General features: G+C 41.5%; 2 protein-coding genes across 3 annotated transcripts in view; one reads left to right on the top strand and one right to left on the bottom strand.

The window, feature by feature from the left end:
- The window catches only part of LOC144508541 (glucose-induced degradation protein 8 homolog), a 37383-nt gene extending 24628 nt beyond the window's left edge, over positions 1 to 12755 (bottom strand). The window contains exons 1-2 of the mRNA XM_078236564.1: positions 12313 to 12755; positions 4662 to 4789 (exon numbers count right to left, since the gene is read on the bottom strand). Of these exons, the coding sequence (XP_078092690.1) occupies positions 4662 to 4789; positions 12313 to 12524 (340 nt within the window). The 5' untranslated portion in view covers positions 12525 to 12755. The remainder of the gene's footprint in view (positions 1 to 4661; positions 4790 to 12312) is intronic.
- Positions 12756 to 12826: 71 nt separating this feature from the next.
- The window catches only part of LOC144508540 (dnaJ homolog subfamily C member 5), a 48511-nt gene continuing 39907 nt past the window's right edge, over positions 12827 to 21430 (top strand). The window contains exon 1 of one of the 2 annotated variants that reach the window (XM_078236563.1): positions 12827 to 12998. The gene's annotated coding sequence lies outside the window, so the exon portion shown is untranslated. The remainder of the gene's footprint in view (positions 12999 to 21430) is intronic. The other variant, XM_078236562.1, reaches the window with a different exon arrangement.

Here is a 21430-nt window from a genome sequence, read left to right as displayed (position 1 = left end):
GAAGGGGGAGAGAGGGGGGGTGAAGGGGGAGGAGAGGGGGGTGAAGGGGGAGAGAGGGGGGTGAAGGGGGAGAGAGGGGGGTGAAGGGGGAGAGAGGGGGGTGAAGGGGGAGAGAGGGGGGTGAAGGGGGAGAGAGGGGGGTGAAGGGGGAGAGAGGGGGGTGAAGGGGGAGAGAGGGGGGTGAAGGGGGAGAGAGGGGGGTGAAGGGGGAGAGAGGGGGGTGAAGGGGGAGAGAGGGGGGTGAAGGGGGAGAGAGGGGGGTGAAGGGGGAGAGAGGGGGGTGAAGGGGGAGAGAGGGGGTGAAGGGGGAGAGAGGGGGGTGAAGGGGGAGAGAGGGGGGTGAAGGGGGAGAGAGGGGGTGAAGGGGGAGAGAGGGGGTGAAGGGGGAGAGAGGGGGGTGAAGGGGGAGAGAGGGGGTGAAGGGGGAGAGGGGGTGAAGGGGGAGAGAGGGGGTGAAGGGGGAGAGAGGGGGGTGAAGGGGGAGAGAGGGGGTGAAGGGGGAGAGAGGGGGTGAAGGGGGAGAGAGGGGGGTGAAGGGGGAGAGAGGGGGGGAAGGGGAGAGAGGGGGGGAAGGGGAGAGGGGGGGGAAGGGGCGAGGGGGGGGGGAAGGGGCGAGGGGGGGGAAGGGGCGAGGGGGGGGAAGGGGCGAGGGGGGGAAGGGGCGAGGGGGGGAAGGGGCGAGGGGGGGGAAGGGGCGAGGGGGGGGAAGGGGCGAGGGGGAAGGGGCGAGGGGGGGGAAGGGGCGAGGGGGGGGAAGGGGCGAGGGGGGGGGAAGGGGCGAGGGGGGGGGAAGGGGCGAGGGGGGGGAAGGGGCGAGGGGGGGGAAGGGGCGAGGGGGGGGGAAGGGGCGAGGGGGGGGAAGGGGCGAGGGGGGGGGAAGGGGCGGGGGAGAGGCAGGCGGGGGGGAAGGGGCGAGGGGGGGGAAGGGGCGAGGGGGGGGGAAGGGGCGAGGGGGGGGAAGGGGCGAGGGGGGGGAAGGGGCGAGGGGGGGAGGGGGGGAAGGGGCGAGGGGGGGGAAGGGGCGAGGGGGGGGAAGGGGCGAGGGGGGGGGAAGGGGCGAGGGGGGGGAAGGGGCGAGGGGGGGGGAAGGGGCGAGGGGGGGGGAAGGGGCGAGGGGGGGGGAAGGGGCGAGGGGGGGGGGGGAAGGGGCGAGGGGGGGGGAGGGGCGAGGGGGGGGGGAGGGGCGAGGGGGGAAGGGGGAGAGGGGGTAAGGGGGAGAGAGAGAGAGAGAGACGTGGGAGAGAAAGAGGGGGAGAGAGAGCACAAGTATTGCACTCTCTTCCCCCCACCCCACCCCTCCCCTCCCCCCCCCCCCCCCCCTTTCTTCCACCAGCTCCAGGCTGCAACTGCTCTTTATTTTTGAAATGAAAATGAAACTGTTATTTCCTGTAAGCTTAGCTCACATTAACCACATGCCTCTGTCCCTGTTAATCAATCTACTCAACAACATAATCCTGCATACCTCATCTAAAATCAAGGCGATTCTAAATAATCAAAACCAAAAGTGAAAATGCTGGAAAATCTCAGCAGATCTGGCTGCATCTGTAAGGGGAGAAAAGAGCTGATGTTGCGAGTAGAGATCCCTTACAGATGCTGCCAGACCTGCTGAGATTTTTCAGCGTTTTTTCTTTTGGTTTCAGATTTCAGCCTCAGCAGTAATTTGCTTTTATCGTAAATAATCAAAAAAGTCCATTAATTCTACAAAGTAACACATTCCTAGCTAAAATCAGTTATCCTGCATTCTCAGCATTTGAGCTGCATATTATTTTCCAGACAAATCAACTCTTGTAACAAACCACTTCTTAAAGCAGCTCCACCTTAAACATAAAATATATCACAATGTATGCTGACAGCACGGTGGCCAAACACAATACCCATTCCCTTGCTAGCGCTCCCATAGCCTATTCCCTTTTTATCATTTGAAACTACTATCTCAAAACATATGATACTTCAAATTTAAATTGAATTGAAGCTATATCAGGTTCTTTCCTATTCCATCTTAAATCCTTTGTTATTTCTCCTTCCCTCTTTATTTTGCGCAGCACACCTTGCCTCTGCCATTGATTAATTTTCTGCCCATATTGAAGGTAGCTAAAAAAGCTTCCTGGTCCAATCTTTAAATCTAGGTGCACAATTTACTCGACTGAGATTTGGAATTGTATTCTTATTCATTTCTGTGTGATCATTCTATCTGCTATATTGACTATATATTGCCTAGGCCCAAGCTTAATCTCAAAGCAAATCATAACTGAAATGTAGCATATATTCTAAAAGTTTATTTTAAAATTATGTTGCAATCACAAAAATTAAGTTCAGCTCACTACAGATGACCTTGGATTGGTGGAAAACGCAGGTGATGGTTGTGACCCTTCTACCAAAATAAAATGTAGCACAACACAAGCAGCTTCTACTATTCAGGCTGAGCAGCATCTGTAGAGAGAGAAATAGAGTTAATATGTCTGGTCAATGACCTTTCATCAGAACTGATGAAGGGACATCTACCTGAAATGTTAACTTAAGTTTCCCTTTCCACAGATGCTGCCAGGTCTGCTAAGTATTTCCAGCATTTTTTGTTTCCAGCACCCACTGTACTTTGCTACTGTGGCTTCTTTTGGTTGTGTGTGGATTAGTTTAATGATGTCAAGGCTATATCAATATAACGTGCTTCTCCAGCCAAACTAATGCTTATAAACATCTGCAGAACAAATAACTATTTTGCCACACTGTGAGGGATAGCAGTAAATATTTCATAGACATTGCATATTTTGTGTTTGTATTTACTCAAACTTCTCAAAACATTGATAAATCACCAATAGAAAAAAACAAGAGCAACTATTGAGCTCTGCTAAAGACAAACAAACATTACACCAATTTTTAAGTGCTTACTGATTTCAAAAATAAACCTAATTTAGTTCTAAATTAACAGCCAACACAAGGGGAAAAAAAACTTAATTTAACTGGACTTACATAGAAATTAAATTGAATTGTTTTCCAGAGATAATCTTATTTAATCAATCTTAAATCCAATCATTTACAGAATCATAGAATAATGAAGCGCAGGAGGTCTGTGCCTTTTTTGAAAAGCTAGCCAATTAGTCCCATTTTCCTGCTTTTTCTGCGTAGCCCTGCAATTATTTTCCTTCAAGTATTTATCCAATTCTTTTTCAAAAGTAAATACTGAATCTGCCCCAGGCAGTACATTCCAGGCAGCTCACAACTTGCTAAACAAAAAAAAACTAATCTTTTGCCAATTACCTTAAATCTGTGACCTGGTTACAAATCTACCTGCCACTGGAAACAGTTTCTCTTTATTCAGTCTATCATTGCTCTTCAAGATTTTGAACATATCAAATCTCCCTTTAATCTTTTCTGCTCCCAGAAGAACAATCCCAGCTTCTCTTGCCTATCCACAGAACTGAAGTCCCATAGCCTCGATGCCACTCTCGCAAGCTGTGTTCAACACCTCTTCAAAGCCTTAAAATCTTTTCTAAATGGTGGTGCCAAGGATTGGACACAATACTCCAGCTGGGGTCTAACTAGTGTTTCATAAAGGTTTAAACTTCCTTGCTTTTGTTCTTTTTGTGAGGCCAAGGATTCTTGAATGTATTACCACCGTCAAACATTTGCATATGTACATGTCTGTTCCTGCACCTCCTTTAAAATTTCACAATGTAATTTATATTACCTTCATTCATTCTTCCTACCGAAATGAATCACTTCACTCTTCGGTGTCAAATTTCATATTGTATTTGGTCATTTCACCAGTCCATAGCGTCTTTAAGTTTGCTACTATCCACATCATGGTTTATTACATTTCAGAGTTTCGTCTGCAAACTTTGAAGTTATGCTCTGCCAACCGAAGTCCAGGTCATTATATAGATCAAAAAGAGCACTGGACGAAACACCGGCCACTGGGAAATATCACTGTATGCTTCTCTCCAGTCTGAACAAAGAAAGCCATCCACTGTTACTCTCCTTTCTGCCCCTTAACCAATTTCGGATCCATGCATCTACTGCCCCATAAATCCCACAGGCTTCAATCCTGCTAAAGTTTGCGTGGTGTGTTATCAAACACCTTTTGAAAGTTCATGAATATGAGGTCCATGTTATTTCCTTGATAACGAAAAACTACTTAGAAAGGTGCAGTACAATTCTATTGCAGCATCTTCTTACCTCAAGGAAATTTATTATTTTGCACAGGTTCTCTAGATTTCACACTCATTTATGATGGCACAATTTTAGAGCAGTGATCACCACAAACCACTCCAAACACAAGAACAGTTACACTTTTGGTCATTAATAATGCTATTTTATTTAACATTGACATTCATAGCAAATTATAATTCAGAAAAATAAACCGATCGTAATTACACCCAAAACATTAACCTGCCTTTCCTCTTCACAAATTGACAGATTTGTATATTACCAACTATGTCCATTTTTATTATTTGAAACAGCTTAATTTAGAAGTTATTTTTCTCTCAATATAAAAGCTCCAGTTGTCCCAAGTCTCAATACTAAAAAAAATTAACTTTTCAGGTGAAGATTCATTTTGGCAAAACAGATTTGTTCATAAAATGTTGTCTACAATACGGCTTTCCAGTGAAAAGTTCTTCCAAAATCATGTGTGAATCCTATATGCCCTTTTGCATTAGTCTTACCTGTAACTAGATAGTTCATTATAAGGCGATTCATATCTGCTCTTTGGATGTGTAAATTATTGAGTTTTTCCATCCATTCATCTTTAGTAATTTCATCAGGTTTCTCTGTATAACTCATTCTGAAACACCTATGGAACACAAGTAAAGCAAAGAAATATGTCACCAATGATCAATTAAAACATAAAGGTAAATCTTAATTCTTAAAAAAAAAAACTATCTTTAAATTGGCAATTAACATGATCAAAAATAATAGATGGAAAACAAAACAAAAAATAAACTTGCATTTACAGATCACCTTTCACAACCACACAATGTCCCAAATTGTTTTATAGCCAAAGTACTTTTTGAAGTGTAGACACTAGTGTTTCTTCTAAACTTGTATTGTGCAAGAAATTAATAGACTACACACAGGCAATACTTCCTTTCGCACGTGTGGAGGTGCAGCCACACTGCATTGTGTTAAGTGTGAAGGTTAATTAGATGGAACACTGGTAGTCATGGTTGTAATGTAGGAAACATGGCAGTCAGTTTGTGCACAGCAAACTCCCACAAACAGCACTGTGATGATGGAGAAATTATGGAATCCATAGAATCCTTACAGTGCAGAAGGAGGCCATTCGGCCCAAAGAGTAATACTGATTTCCTCAAAGTATCACAGAATCTTTTATTTCAAGCCGAAAGGGTAGATGCCTCAGTTTAACACTTCATCCAAATAATTGCATGGCCAGCAGTGTTGCACTCTCTCTGTACCACACTAGAATGTCAGTGTTGATTTCGGCACTCAAATTCTGGAGTGGGTCTTGAACCCAAAATACTGAATCAACCTTATAAATATGCTTGCATTCTAGACACTGTCTCAAAATATTTTGGGGCTCATCAAAATGAATGGTCATCACTGGAGAATGGGACACATCTTTTATCTCAGTTTACAGGACAGCAATAGGAAAATTGGGTTATATTTACAGAAACAAGAATGTTTTGGTGACAATTTTGAATAGGGCATTTGCACAGATAGGAGTAGAAAATGCACCTGTAATTGTTAGGTTAGTAAATAAACATGACATATATAATTATAAAAATAGATAGATAAATCAAAAACTATAAACTTCAGAGCATATCTATGCAGGGGTTATTAGATATGGAGAAAAGTTCCTGCAAACAGACAGTTAATCCTCGGTTATTATTTTAATTACATGTCTTAGCTGAAAAAGCCTTAATCCAAGTACAGTAATTTGTGCAGTATTGGTCAAGAAGCTTAAATAAATTTGTTAAAATTATATTACTCCATATTCTTAGACAAAATGAACTTGATAGGCTAAAGTCTTCTTTCGCACGGAAAAGAGCAAATCAGAGGGCAGTACAATAACATTAAAAACAAAATACTGCATATACTGAAATCTGAAACAAAAACAGAAAATGCAAAAAACATTCTGCAGGTCTAGCAGCATCTGTGAAGAGAGAAACTGAGTTAACTTTTCAGGTCGGTGACTCGCCATCAGATCTATCAAAGTCATGATGAAGGATTAACCGTAGGTGTTAACCGTTTCTTCCTCCCACAGCTGCTGCCAGGCATGCTGAGTATTTCCAGTGTTTTCTGTTTTTAAGTAACAAGCATGCAACGTTAACAAGAAACGTTACAATACATACTCAAAACCAAATGAGAATGTTACCACAGAAATTAAGTGTTGGCAACAAGAAAAATAAATTTACAGATATTGAGGCACAATCTGATAATGCAGTTGATGGAAGTAATTGATCAGCCAGGACTTTGCAGTCAGCAGTGAATAAATAATGCAAGCAGTTCATCAGATTTACTTTCTGTAGGATTCTACACTGCAACTTGCAGTTATTGGAGTCAAAGCAGCACAGTGCTATTAGAGGAAACCTGTGACTTGTATGTCTCCTTTGGTCAATAAAATGGAAGAATCTGAACCATGAAGTGTTGAGCTAAAATAGATAATTTCACATCAAACTGTGTACAAAAGCTAAAAAAAGAGGGAAAGAAAGAAGGATATATGCGGAGAGAGAAAGAAAAGGTAAAAACATTTATCACCCTATATTGTTACAACAGCATTTTCTGCTTAAATTTTGTTGTCACAATGGAGTTGCAGGTTCTGTCCTGCTAAAGGAAATTTCTGAAGTTTCACTTTTAACTCTTCTCACATATATCATGCAAAGAGAAACCCATATTCATCAACTGAGTGATGAATGCAATGAATAACTTACTAGTGTCTAAAACTTCAATCAAAGGATTCAAATCAGATCACAAATCTCCAAAACAATCACAATATTTGCCAAAGTTCATTTGTAATATGTATTTACATATTGTACCAGTTTGCTTTATTTCATTATCTCTACAATACTTGGAGTTCAAACTATAATTATTTTAAATAATCTGCGGAGCTAAATTACGTTGAGTTGTATCCATTGCTTAGTTGATTTTACACCAGTATTGTTGAAATACTTAGCCTATCTTGGAGCACTTTGTAGAAGATAGGCAAGGTTGAATTTTACGGTTAAAAATGCCTTTGTTCACAATGCACACTCTGACAGAGACTTTGAACAAATTTAAATGATTTTGAACAGCAATTATCAGAATTCATTTTGCACAGCGAAGGTAAAATCTGAAGCAAATCATAAACTAGTCATGACAGTTTTAAACAGAAAATATTTTAAACTAATTTAACTCTTTTTTTTTTAATGATCTAAAAATAACTTCCAAGCCACATCCAAACTTATTTACAGCCTGCCAGTATTTCAAGATGCATGTTTTCCACCTTCTAGGTTGCCACCATTTCTCTGTTTGAGATTAACTGTATTTCACCACCAAATATTTGTTAAAGTTTATTTATTTGTCACAAGTAAGGCTTACATTAAAACTGCAATGAAGTTACTGTGAAATTCCCCTAGTTGCCACACTCCAGTGCCTGTTCAGGTCAATGCACCTAACCAGCACTTCTTTCAGACTGTGGGAGGAAACCGGAGCACCAGGAGGAAACCCACGCAGACATGGAGAGAATGTGCAAACTTCACAGTGACCCAAGCTGGGAATCGAACCTAGGTCCCTGGTGCTGTGAGGCAGCAGTGCTAACCACTGTGCCACCGTGCCGACCCATTTAGAGGTTTGTGCCACGTTCAATCTTAAAAGATCTTAAAATCTTGGAATTCTGGGTTAATGTATTGCAATGGGTACAGAAATATGAGCACATGCAGATTGGGTTCGATGAGGTGAGACGGGAAGAGGCTTATACAAAGCTTAGACCAATTGGGCCATATGGCCTGTTTCTATGTTCGATATAATTATCTACATAAATAATGGAGAATCATTTATCATGCTAATTGATACTTAGAACATGCAGCATCAGGTTATCCACAGGCAGAGCTATATTTAGACAATAACAAATAATAAAACTCTGCCAAAAAGTAATTTTGTCAATAGGAGAATTTTATTTTTGTGATACCAAGATCTCAAATGTTTACCATGGAGTTCATTACTGCATTAGATCACAGAACTTTTATCTTATTTCAACTTACATTATTTGGAAAAGTCAATGCATCAGATTTAAGGCCAGTGGGAACAGAAAGCACACTAGATTAAAATTCTAAATTAACTTTATAAGTATTATCATATCCAATAGCAGCATGTTAGCAATTGTCCCCAGAGTAGCAATATTACTCTGACAGTACACATCAGGCATTTACTATAGTTTGTAGAGCTAATGATAAAACTCATTACCTTTAGAAACTTTTGGATCATCATAGACTGTCAGAACTATTAACCAGATTGTCAGAACTCAAAACAATAACAGAAATTACACAAATTATTTTATGGGGAGGCAATGGCTGAATGGTATCACTAGACTATTAATCCAGAAACTCAGCTCATGTTCTGGGGACCATGGTAGATGGTGGAATTTGAATTCAATAAAAAGTATGTGGAATTAAGAATCTACTGATGCCCATGAAGCCATTGTTGATTGTCGGAAAAAACCCATCTGGTTCAATAATGTCCTTTAGGGAAGGAAATCTGCCGTCCTTACCTGGTCTGGCCTACATGTGACTCCAGAGCCACAGCAATGTGGTTGACTCTCAACTGCTCTCTGAAATGGCAAACCATTCAGTTTCAAGAGCAATTAGGGATGAACAATAAATGTTGGCCAACCAGTAACACCCATGTCCCACGAATGAATAAAAAAATTATAAAATTAACTGCTTTGAACCCATCTATCTATTTGACAATGTGCTCAAAATTCCCTGCCCAGATTCCCTGCATTTTTTTAAAAATGGACTGAGGATGTGATTGCTGCTGGAAAGTCTGGCATTTATTGCCCATCACTAATTGCCCTTGAGCCATCTTCTTGAGCCACTGCAGTCTCCATGATGTAGATCTACCCACAGTGCTTCCTTCTGTAGTTGCTTGATACAAATGAGTGGCTTGCTCGGCCATTTCAGAGAGCAGTTAAGAACAAACCATATTATTGTAGATCTGAAGTCACATGTAGGCCAGATCAGGTAAAGGAGGCAGATTTTCCACCCTGGAGGACCGAGCCAGATGGGATTTTACAAAAACCTATCCGTTTCATGATCATTCTTATTGAGACTGGAATTTTATGCCTGATTTATTATTCAATTGAATTCTCCAATGCCATGGTGGAATTTGAACTCAAGCCTCTGGATTACTCCTCCAGTAACACTACCACTGTTACCATCCTTTTAACAGTATATTTTATTTGGATTTTGCTGAAACCTTATGTTTAATTTCCATCATTAATCCTCAATTTTAATCAGTACCTGCATAAACAAGCTCCATTAAAGAGACAGACTTAATATTGGCGAAATTATCAATGCCTGTCAGTATAAACCGGTGATGAGACAGTGCAAGTTACTGATACAACCATATCCCAGAATACTGTGCGTAGTTCGAGTCACTGTATTATAGAAAGGATAGCAGGCATTGAGCTGGTGCAGGAAAAGCCAAACTGGATACTTAGTTACAGGTATCTGAGCTGCGAACACAAGTTGGCAATCCTCCCTCCGATAGTTCATTCTAGGGAAATCTCAGGAAAGATGCTTTCCAAGCATTCAGGACTCTTAATGGAACTCCAATAAAGTTTCATGGGTAGTTTAAATTTAATTTTAAATAATTTATTCACAGGATGTGGGTATGGCTGGCAGGTCAGCATTTGTTGTCCATCACCATTTACCTTGGACACAACTGCTTACTCGGCCTCCTAAACCACATTGGTGTAGATTGGAGTCACATTCAAACCAGAATGGTTAAGGACAGCTGATTTTCTACCCCAAAAGGATATAACTCTTAATAATAGGTTGCCTATGCTTTTATTGTGTATGGTCAGCTAAAACATATTTTAAATCCACAAAAAATTGAAATTGAAAATTATTTTTAAAAATGTTGTCACTTAAAACTCCTCCAAACAACTCAGTTCCTTTAGCATTTATATTTTTAGTTGCTACTTTGTCCTGTGTTGTGAACTTACAAAAACATAGCTCAATGCTTAGAAGACCAAATTCTAAGAAATGTACACGAATATAGATTTAAAGTTTATGTAACCTGATACAACACTGATTAATCACAGCCAAGAAGTCAAAACAATTCATCATCTGACTCCAAGACAAGTTTTTTTTTGTATTCTGAAAGGTGTTACTGGAACCTACCTCTAAGTTTGTGCACGCTTTAATCTTCTACCTCAAATTAGCTGCCTGACAACAATAGCCATTTGAAAGCCATAACCAAACCTCCAGCTTTGAGATGATTTAAGATCACCTCACATTATCTGCTTGTCAATTTGAGTCTCAAAAACACAGAATATGCAGAACCAATGTCAATATCCATATTGGCAATATCCAAATTCCATATGATGCACTTTAGGATGAATTAAACAGAGCTTGGATATCTTGAAGACTCATGAAATGCTATGTTTTCGAAAACAAAATCAGTTTCTCAGCTCCCACTGCACCGACAAATGTTCAGCTTTGATTCTATCAACATCTCAGATGCAACATCAGGTTAAATCCAGAGCAACATCTTAGCTGCTTAACCTTTTAAAATCGTTACTATTCCATTACCCTACCATGTCTGCTTTCTTCCGTCTTCATAGAAACCGGTCTCACTTCTCTCCCAGCTCGCATCAAAATCTTATCCCCCCCAAAGTATGATTTCTTAAATATAGACAGCTTCAACTCTGCACAAATTACAACTCATTCAGAGCCTGCAGTGCCATACAAATACGTCCACATACCTAGTCTTGGACTTTAATCATCTGACAACCTGATTTCAACACCTTCATCTTCACCCAGCGCTGCCTTCTCTTCCAACTGTACATCACACATTCTATACTGACCACATTATTCCTTATCCACAGTTCACCAACAGCAACTTTTCCTTCTGGCAATTCACATCTTCTCAAAGTCTCTTCACCTTAATAGCATTTATATGCTTTCCATAAAAGATGTATTGCACTTTCAGCTCCAGTCCGAGTTCAACTTTTCTTTAAAACTGTATTCACTCATCCCCTCACCCCTCGGTGTTCCACAAAATATTAGGTTTTATAGCACCTAACCTAGGACATTTTGTTTGCCTCTACTTAAAATGTATGCACACGCAAATAAACTTTGAAAATTTCTGCATTCTAAGTAAAAATGTGGCCCCTAACCAAAAACCACATAATTTTTGTTCAATCATAACAGGCGAGATGTAGTAAGAATGTTCCTGATGTTTGGTAAGTCCAGAAGTAGGGTTCACAGTCTAAAAATAAGGGGTAAGCAATTCAGGATTGAGATGAGGAAGAATTGTGAACCTGTGGAATTCTCTACCACAAAAGGCTGTTCAGGTCAGTTTGTTAAATATGTTCCAGAGGGAGCTGGACATGGCTCTTGTGGCTGAAGTGACCAAGGGGTATGGAGAGAAAGCGAGAGTGGAATACTGAAAGTGCATGATCAACCATGATCATATTGAATGGTGTGGCAGGCTCGAAGGGCCAAATGGCCTACTCCTGCACCTATTTTCTATGTTCCACAAAATACAAGGAATGAGAGAAACTGGTGAATTCCAGAAGGTTGAAATTATGCTTTACATTTACGAATAATAATAAATGTCTCAACTGCGGGGGGGGGGGCGTGGAGGAAGAGGGTCAACTGTTTGTATTCTTATTTCAACAAGTCAAACCAGGTCTTGGGATTTACTTAACGCGCATTGAAAGAAACTCGTCTTGCAGCATGTTTAGATTTTAATCTCCAAAAACTGTGGATTTATTTCTTCAGGACCCCGAAGCCTGCGTTATGATGAAGTTTTGAAACAAACTGCGGGGTAAAGCAAAGCTGGTATTCGAATCAAGTTTGTTCAAGCAATGGAAATAAAAGTGAAAGGGGTGGTGTGCTGCTCGGTAGGATTCTTGACTCTGGGGGCGGGGAGGGGGGGGGGCTGGAGAAGTCACTGCGTCGCCGAGGCCTACGGTGCAGGGGGACAAAAAAAAATACAACTTGCCCCACATAAACAACGGCGCCGACAGATACAAAAATCACGGGTGCGTTTAAAGACTTGGCCGACTTTCGTTTGCACACGACGAGCTCGAAACAATAGGCCATTCGGGGTGGGGGGGATAGAAGCTGAATTTTAAACTGGCGGACCTACCTCAACTGTGGGGAAGATTTTGTTTGCAGCCGCAAGAAGGAGGAAAGCTCGCGATCGTTGGGCGAACAAGTTAGGTTGCACGCTGCCTGCCCGCCCGGCTCAACCGAACTTGCCTCCGCAGGGGCTGTCGATTGGTAGTTGGCTGAATCGTGAAGGGGGCCTTGGGCGAAAGTGGCTTGCGGGGGGGATTGGTGGACACGGCCGTCAATCATCGGTATCCGCCAATCGTCAGGAGTGGTGGGGGGGTGGGGGCCGCCCCACTGTCAGGGCGGGCGCGACCCTTGATAGGTGGACACTTCTGTCAATCAGATGATTGGCAGCGATATTCATCAATCACAGGCCGCGTTCGCCCATTGGGTGCGGGGGAACTGGCCGGTTTCCACCCCCGCCGCCTCTCCCGTCGCTGAGGGAGGATTGATGCGCACGCGCGCCGCTTAACGGTCGTCCTTCGGGCTCCCAGGAAACAGCGCGAGAGGGGGGACCTGAATGGAGCGCGAGGGGCGGGGTTGAAGGGGGAGGGGAGTGGAAAGGAAATGAGGAGCCGCCGCCGTCGTCGTCGCTGACGCTGTGCAAAAGGTGAAGCGCTGACGGAAATCTCTTGCTATGGTTCATGTGTTGAGAGCCTGAGGGAAAAGCCGACTTGCCACCACCACCGAAAGAGAGAAAATATATATATATACTCAAAGGTAAAAATAAATCCGGTCAGTTTCATCATGTCTTGTCCCCTGCTACCTTTGTGCCGGTGTTTTTTTATAAGCTGCTCGCTTGTTGTCGGCGATCCCAAGCCGTTGCATGATGGCGTTCGGTCTAATCTGCTGCCGCAGACAGCGCTAGTGGATTTGGCCGCTCAGTGGATTTGGAGAGGATTTAGTTGGGCTAGACTATTCTACCATTTAAAAAAAAAATAAATCTCTTTACCACCACCCCCCCCCTTCCTTTTTTTTATTAAAGGCTGATTGAAATCTGGGAGCGATGGTCTAAAGATTGAGGTGATTTTAGTCGGGAGGGGTAAATGGCATCAGTCTCTCTCACGCTTTCCAACGAGCAGCTTTTCCAGGCTTGGGATCAAACGCAACAGCAGCATTGCAGGGTTTTCTCTCACCACGCAGCGCACACACACAACACAGGCTTCAGAGCAGTGCCGGCTTTAATTAGGTTACTGTTGGCCATGGCAGATCCGTCGTCTCCATTGGTTTATTTATTATTTTCTCACTATTGGAGGGTGAAATTCTCATCGCCTTTCTGAACAAAAAAATGCGTCAATGATGAATGAGGTCGTCCCCCCCCCCCCTCCCCGGCCTTTTTTTTCCTACCCCGATTCCTGCAAATGGTTGCACATCCCGTTGGTTTGCTCGTCCCAGTCCGCGGGGGAGTGGTAGGTGGCAGGAGTTGGGGTCGTTAATCATTTTATTTCGCTTATCCTTTACTGTTATACGAAATGCAGTGTGCCGAGGCTCCGTGAAACAAAACTTGTAATTTACAGATATGCATCATGTTCGAGGATCCTTTACGTGTTCAAGAATCCTTTTATGTATTCAATGATCTTTTATGAACGTTTAACTCTAATGCTGTCATTTTAGTGTCTAGTGCAGAATCAAGATGACACATGCATGATGCACATAGATTGAGGATAGCAGAATATGCATGCGCTTCCCCTCATGTGATGAGAGGAGTTGGGTGGCTACTTTTAGGTAAAGCGTTAATAATTCTATGTTTTGGGTGCAACTTAACAGTAAAGAAAAAGATATGTGTATAGAAAGGAGTCTTGCTACTCGCAATTCCCAATGTTTTTTTTGGCCTAGATCAGCAGATATCTTAATTGCATTTCAATTGTATAAAATTCTGCTTGAATGTGAGCAACAGGTTTGTTCCTTTGTAAGGACTGGAGCTTATTCCAAACTTGAAGTCATGGTAGAAATGCCAAATGTGATCAACCAACAGTAAATAGATTTTCAGTTATATATTGTATCATTGGTTTGTGATGTTATGTCTCTGGTGAGGCTGTAAACATACAGAATTCTCATTATTTTCCAGGATTAATATATAGTAAGTGTAGGATCTAATTTCAATTATTATCAAGTCACAAGGCACAGCAGAAGGCCGTTTGGTCCATTGTACCTATGTCAATTCTTAGTCTGACTCTGATGCACTTTTGCCATAGCCCTCTCCACTTTTCCTTTCCAAGCATATATCCAAAAAATATGGTTGGAACCTTTTCAGATTTGTACATTCCACATCACAGCAACTTGCTGCATTTAAATATCTCCCTTTGTTCCATTGCTAATTTTCTTGAATCTGAGCACGAGTTACTAACACTCTGCAAGAGGAAGTAGTTCATTCCTGTTTCGTTTATTAAAACCCTAAATTTGGAATCAGACACGGGGAGAATGTACAGACTCCATTCAGACAGTGACCCAATCCAGGAATTGAACTCTGGTCCCTGACGCTTTGAAGCAGCAGTGCTACCCGCTGTGCCACCGTGCTGCCCCATCCCAAGTTCTACCAAAAGTAAATTAATTTTGCCCTGGATTATATGATGGTGAAGTTTACTCACCTCCAGCATTGGTTTGAGTACCCTATAGTTACTGGGATTATCCAATCTCTTTCCCCCCCCCCCCCATTTTTGAACAGGGACATCATATTTGCAACCCTTCACTCATTGCCATAGCCAAGGGAGTTCATACGGTTGTGGGCAGGGTCTCTGCTATTTCCACCTTTCATGCATCCCATCTCGACTAGGTAACCTATCTATTTGTAATGCTTCCAATTTTTAAAATATTGCCTCATTATCCGTTTGCATTTTTTCCATTCACCTTTACTGTTCAATTAACAGCATCCTTTTTTGTGAAGCCATTCGCAATGTTGTTAATTAGTTTACAAACATTTCTGAATTTCCCCCATTTCCTTTACAAAAAAAAGAAATCAATGACTTTATATAATTCCTAAATAGCAAACTTTAAGAATAATTAGGCTTGTTTATACTCAGTTTTGAAGAAATGTTTATCCTCAAGATTTTTTATGCACACTTATTTGCTGTTTACTTTGTCTCTGTATAATGGACAAAAACAATTTTTATTCATTGCAATGGATATGGGCATCACTGGCACGGCCAACATTTATTGCCTATCCCTAATTGCCTTTGAGGAAGTGGTGATGAGCTGCCTTCTTGAATATAAAATGGCTTATTAGACCATTTCAGAAGACAGTTATAAATAAAGGACATTGCTGTCGATCTGAAGTCGTGTAGGTCAGACCAAGTAAGAATGGCAGATTTCCTCTCCGTAAGGGCATTTGTAAAGCAAGTGGATTTTTACAACAATCTGTTACTTTTGTGGTTATTGGGTTCCAAAATTTTAATTTAGAGTATTTACATTGATGGAATTTAATCTCTTGTCCTCAAGATAATTAATCCATGCCTCTGGATTACAAGTCCTATGACATAACATATGCTTCTGTACCCTAAATAAGAACAGTTTGATGTTGTGTAATATTAATGTGGCACTTATTCCATGGGTCCAGTATGTTTTTTATTTTTAACATGAATGCAAGTAAGGATTTTGATGATTTTGTGCTGTTGACCCTTGCCTGCTAGAAATTTCATTGAGATTAAGAATACAATCTTGCATTAATGATGTAACAGGTACTTGTATTGCAAAGCCTTTTGCAGTGTAACATAGGTAACAGTTACATTTCATCAACCTGGGCAAAATTTGAGTTCAAAGCTGCAAGGCCTCTACAATTGTATTTTGTGCATTTTCAGTTCAATAGCATTCTATTTACATTAGAATTGCAAAGAATGCAATTTATACAGTTGTATGCAAGGTTACAAAGATTGAAGTGATTGAGCAAAAGGCTTGTAGAGGTGGGAATGTAGATGATCCAGTTAACAGGTGCAAGTATTCTAAATATGTTCTAACTGCATTCTGCTTTCAACTCACCCAGAACCACCAAAAATCGCACACAAGTTTATAATTTAGTTGATATTGCAAAAATGGGCCCGTAACTTCTCTATACTGAGGGAGTACAAAATTGTCATGAGACATTAAACCAAGCCCATGATTGTGAAGCAGGAAGTTTTCCTAATCTGATGACTAAACTTCCCCAACTTGCACCAGTTTTCATTGATATGGCACTTTTAATGTTGAATATCTTGCTAAGGCAGTTCACAGCAATATAAGCAAAAACAAATGCATCACGGCTTTATCTCTCCGTACTTTTTGAAAGTGAACAATGAGTTCAGTGGCTTGGCATTGGTTCAAGAAATGTGGCCATCTAAAATATTTTAACTGGTCATTGATCTCATTATGTTTTTGTGATAGTGTACTGGATTTGCAACCTTGCCCCAGAGGTGGAATACCCATGTCCAAACACGGCAACTTACTTGCTTAACGTACCTTTTCAGTGTTAGAGTTTACAGAATTATTTTTGCTGATGTTTTAGAAATCTATTTAATTTGAACTTGGCCATAGAGTACCGTAAAGCTTAATGTGATTGGATGTTGAGACTTGATTAGTTCGTTAATTTCATCTACAGTAATTCTTAAATTTCATGGCTGATGTTGGTGAGTCATGAGCTACATGAAAAATAGTAACTTTATCTGTTAAGACCATGTATCTTTTAAAAATTCATTCAAAGAAGAAATTTAGTCTGCATGTAGCAGAGGTTAAGCATTTTTATAGGCCTCTATGTGATGAGTTTGATAAGTCTATTGGGAATATGACAGATTTAAGTACAACACATCTCCTGATTTCAAGCTATTTCCTAATGTCCTTTTTTTAAAAAAAAACAGCTTTCATAACCTCAGGGCACTTTATAGCTGATGTAGTAAATATATTTGAAGTGTAGTCACTGCTTTAATGTAGGCAACCATGAGATGCCTGGATGTGGAAGGGAAATGCATGTTAAACCACTGAAGTCGTGAATTTCAAATTAATGCACAATATTGCTGAATAGATAAAGCTTCACACAACATTTCATGTTGATGGTGGATGTCTGAAATAGAACCTAGTTTACTGTCTAGCATTAACCTCCCTCATTTTGAGCAAAATGTTTAAAAAAGGAAGTTTTCATGAAGCAACTGTTGTCTTTGTACTTATGCAATTATAATTTAATCAAAATATATCTTTTATAGCTGGGTATTGCATCTGTGGGACTGTAAAAGTGTTTTTATTTTTCTACGGTATATTTGCTTAAACTAAATAAGTATTAATCTATATTGTTACAAGTTAGTTACTTTTGAGAATTTCATAAATCAAGACACTGGGTGGAATTTACCAGTCCTGCCCCCCATGGGAATCGTAGCAGATGAGACAGGACCATGCAAACCCCTGGCGAGATTTTCCATGCTTGGGGCAAGTGTGACCGGAAAATCCCACCCATTATTCCAATAGTTTGACCTTTTGTTGATATGATTCTGCTAATATGACGTCTAATTTCTGGACCTCCAACTCAAGTATAGTTGAATCACATTGACTGAGATTCCAGCTACCCTACCAAGAATTGAAAATAAACTGGCCTCTAACCATTTCCTTGACTCTCCTCACCAAGCACCAGCACTTCGACATCGAGAACTCTATTCTCACTGCTGCCATCAAGATACAAAATCTCTTTCAAGCTCACATCTGTGTCTCCTGCAATTCTGTCTGCAGTGGAACCACCACTGTTGACCCACACGACTGTTCCTTCATCTTTTTCTTTTGCTACCCTTGCTCCCACCCTTAAGCTCACTATCTACCACTCCTATGTCCGGTACTCATCTTTGCTCTCATCCATTTGAGTCCACAAGCTTGAGCAAAACTGATTCAAAATCAGTCGTATTAAATGCTGCTCTCATTTATCAGTTCTGCTTACTTGAGTTGCCAATGTCCATCTCCATTAAAAACAGCTATCATAACCCTCTCTCCAAACAATCCACTTTTAGACACACCCAATCCATTCCAGCCAGCACCCCTTCTCTTACTCCTGCTTCCAAAATGCCTTTATTCAATCTCTTCAGGTCAGCTTCTGTCCTGCTTGAAACATAGACACCTACCTGGCCGAAATTATGAATGATAACCTCTGTGACTATACAATCAATTCTTAACATCTCTGTGGCGTTTGACATGTTTCACCAGAGTATGATCCTCTATCATTGTAAACTCAAAAGTTGGATGCAAGAATGCTTCCAAATAAACCAAGCTGCTACGGAAAGTACAGTATACCAGGTGTGGCTATCCATGGAATAAAAGCTTGCTGTAGTTATTGTTACAGAGGTGGTCGTTTTTCAGTTGGCTAATGTCTAAATATTTATCAGTCCTGAGTGGGTTGGTTAGAATGCATATTGTCTTGGCTAATGAAGGGTTACTTTCAAATCTATATTACAGATGCTGCTGTCTGTTGCAGTGCTGCTAGGACTGTTGTGGTAAAAGCTGTTCTTGGAACATTTTTTGCTGTGAAGTTGTTGTAATCAAACAGATGGTCCCTGGTAATGTGCAAGGGCTCTCTTTTGCTTCAGCACAATTTCGCTTTTTATTTCTTCACATTTCTGCCCAGCTCCAACTTCAAACAGTTTTAGTCGCAAAATATGTTGATACCTTCCAGTGAAGGAATGGAGAGCTTTTCTAAAATTTGTATAGAATCAATTATGTAAAAACAATCTCTCGCATATTCTATGATCCATATTAGTTTTTTGGCTTTTAAAGGGCCTTGGCAAGCTAGTTTAACTTGGCATCTAAAGGAATATTATTGCAATTCCACCATTTCTTTTTAATGTGGCACAGTACTGTAAGTCCCTACAGAAAATCTTGAATGTTTTTAAACCATAGAGCATATCCATTGATTGAGAACCTGAGTGGGTAACATTTATAATTTGAAACATTATAATTAAATACAATGTAATTAAAATTATAATTTGAAACACTGTCAACATTTACAGAATTATTCAATTTGGTTCTTAACCTGTTCAAAAATTGCTAAGAGATCAGCGATTTAGTTATAATGAATTTAATATCTGAGGATAATTAGCTGAGTTAAAAGTTTTTTTTTCATTTTTGATTAATCTTTCACAAGGGTGCGTCATACTAACATACAGATCTTTGAAGAAGGAATAGTTCAGGAGGAAGGGCCTCAGATTTCTGTGGCAGAGGACAAATTCTGAGGCAAGAGTTATGTGTCCTGTTGCATCTAACAGCCATTTGTGAAAAGGTTAACAAGTATGGAGGGAGGGAGGGTTCAATATTGTTTGGGCAAGGAGGTGTAAACCAGGGTGAAACAATAGGAGCAGGGAAAGGAGGTGCACAGAAGGCTAGGTAAAGCAAATAGCACTGGAGTGAACAGTTCTGAAATATGAGAGTTCAGATGAAAGGCAAACAAAAAACAGTCTATGATGCATTTGATGTGCGTGTATGTAAATACTGCAACTTGGTCTGTAAGGTTGGTGGGTTGCCTCGTGGGTATTCTATCAGATTCAGGAGGAGGATTGAGAATAGAATAGCCTTCCTAAATTTTTATTCATTTACAGGATGTGAGTGTCACAGGGTGGTTCCAGCATTTATTACCTATCCCTAATTGGCCTTGAGAGGGGATGATGCAGTGCCTTCATGAACTGCTGCAATACTTGTGGTGAAAGGTCCAGTTAAGGAGGGAGTTCCAGGATTTTAATCCAGCGATGCTGAAGTGATAGCGAATACTTCTAAGTCAGATGATGAGTGACTTGGAGGAAGACTTCCAGGTGGCAGTGTTCTCTTGTGTCTGCTGCCCTTGTCTTTCTAGATGGTAGAAGTTGTGGGTTTGGAAGGTACTATCTAAGGCGCTCTGATGAATTCCTGCAGTGAATTTTATGGATAGTGCACACAGCTTCCACTGTTTGTCGTTGGTGGAGGGAGTGAATGTTTGTGGAGGGAGTGGCAGTGAAGCAGGCTGTTTAGTCCTGGGTGGTGTCAAGTGTTGTTGGAGTTGCACTCATCCAAGCAAGTGGAGCGTATTCCATCACATTCCAGACTTGTGTCTTGTAGATGGTGGACAGGCTTTTGGGAGTCAGGAGGTGAGTAGCTCACAGGATTCCTAGCCTCTGACCTGTTCTTGCATCCAGCGTTTATATGGCTAGTCCAGTTCAAAGAACAGTACAGCACAGGAAACAGGCCCTTCAGCCCTCCAAGCCTGTGCCGCTCATTGGTCCAACTAGACCATTCGTTTGTAACCCTCCATTCCCAGACTGTTCATGTGACTATCCAGGTAAGTCTTAAACAATGCCAGCGTGTCTGCCTCCACCACCCGACTTGGCAGCGCATTCCAGGCCCCCACCACTCTGTGTAAAAAAAAACATCCCTCTGATATCTGAGTTATACCTCGCCCCTCTCACCTTGAGCCCATGACCCCTCGTGATCAAAGAACAATACAGCACAGGAACAGGCCCTTCGGCCCTCCAAGCCCGTGCCGCTCCCTGGTCCAAACTAGACCATTCTTTTGTATCCCTCCATTCCCACTCCATTCATATGGCTATCTAGATAAGTCTTAAACGTTCCCAGTGTGTCCGCCTCCACCACCTTGCCTGGTAGCGCATTCCAGGCCCCCACCACCCTCTGTGTAAAATATGTCCTTCTGATATCTGTGTTAAACCTCCCCCCCTTCACCTTGAACCTATGACCCCTCGTGAACGTCACCACCGACCTGGGGAAAAGCTTCCCACCGTTCACCCTATCTATGTCCTTCATAGTTTTATACACCTCTATTAAGTCTCCCCTCATCCTCTGTCTTTCCAGGGAGAACAACCCCAGTTTACCCAATCTCTCCTCCTAACTAAGCCCCTCCATACCAGGCAACATCCTGGTAAACCTCCTCTGAACTCTCTCCAAAGCCTCCACGTCCTCCTGGTAGTGTGGCGACCAGAACTGGATGCAGTATTCCAAATGCGGCCGAACCAACGTTCTATACATCTGCAACATCAGACCCCAACTTTTATACTCTATGCCCCGTCCTATAAAGGCAAGCATGCCATATGCCTTCTTCAACACCTTCTCCACCTGTGACGTCACCTTCAAGGATCTGTGGACTTGCACACCCAGGTCCCTCTGCGTATCTACACCCTTTATGGTTCTGCCATTTATCGTATAGCTCCTCCCTACATTATTTCTACCAAAAT

This window comes from Mustelus asterias, chromosome 20 (genome assembly GCF_964213995.1).
Source record: "Mustelus asterias chromosome 20, sMusAst1.hap1.1, whole genome shotgun sequence".
NCBI classification, from domain to species: Eukaryota; Metazoa; Chordata; class Chondrichthyes; order Carcharhiniformes; family Triakidae; genus Mustelus; species Mustelus asterias.
The sequence above is the reverse complement of the archived record's forward strand: the minus strand, read 5'-3'. Positions and strand labels throughout refer to the sequence as shown.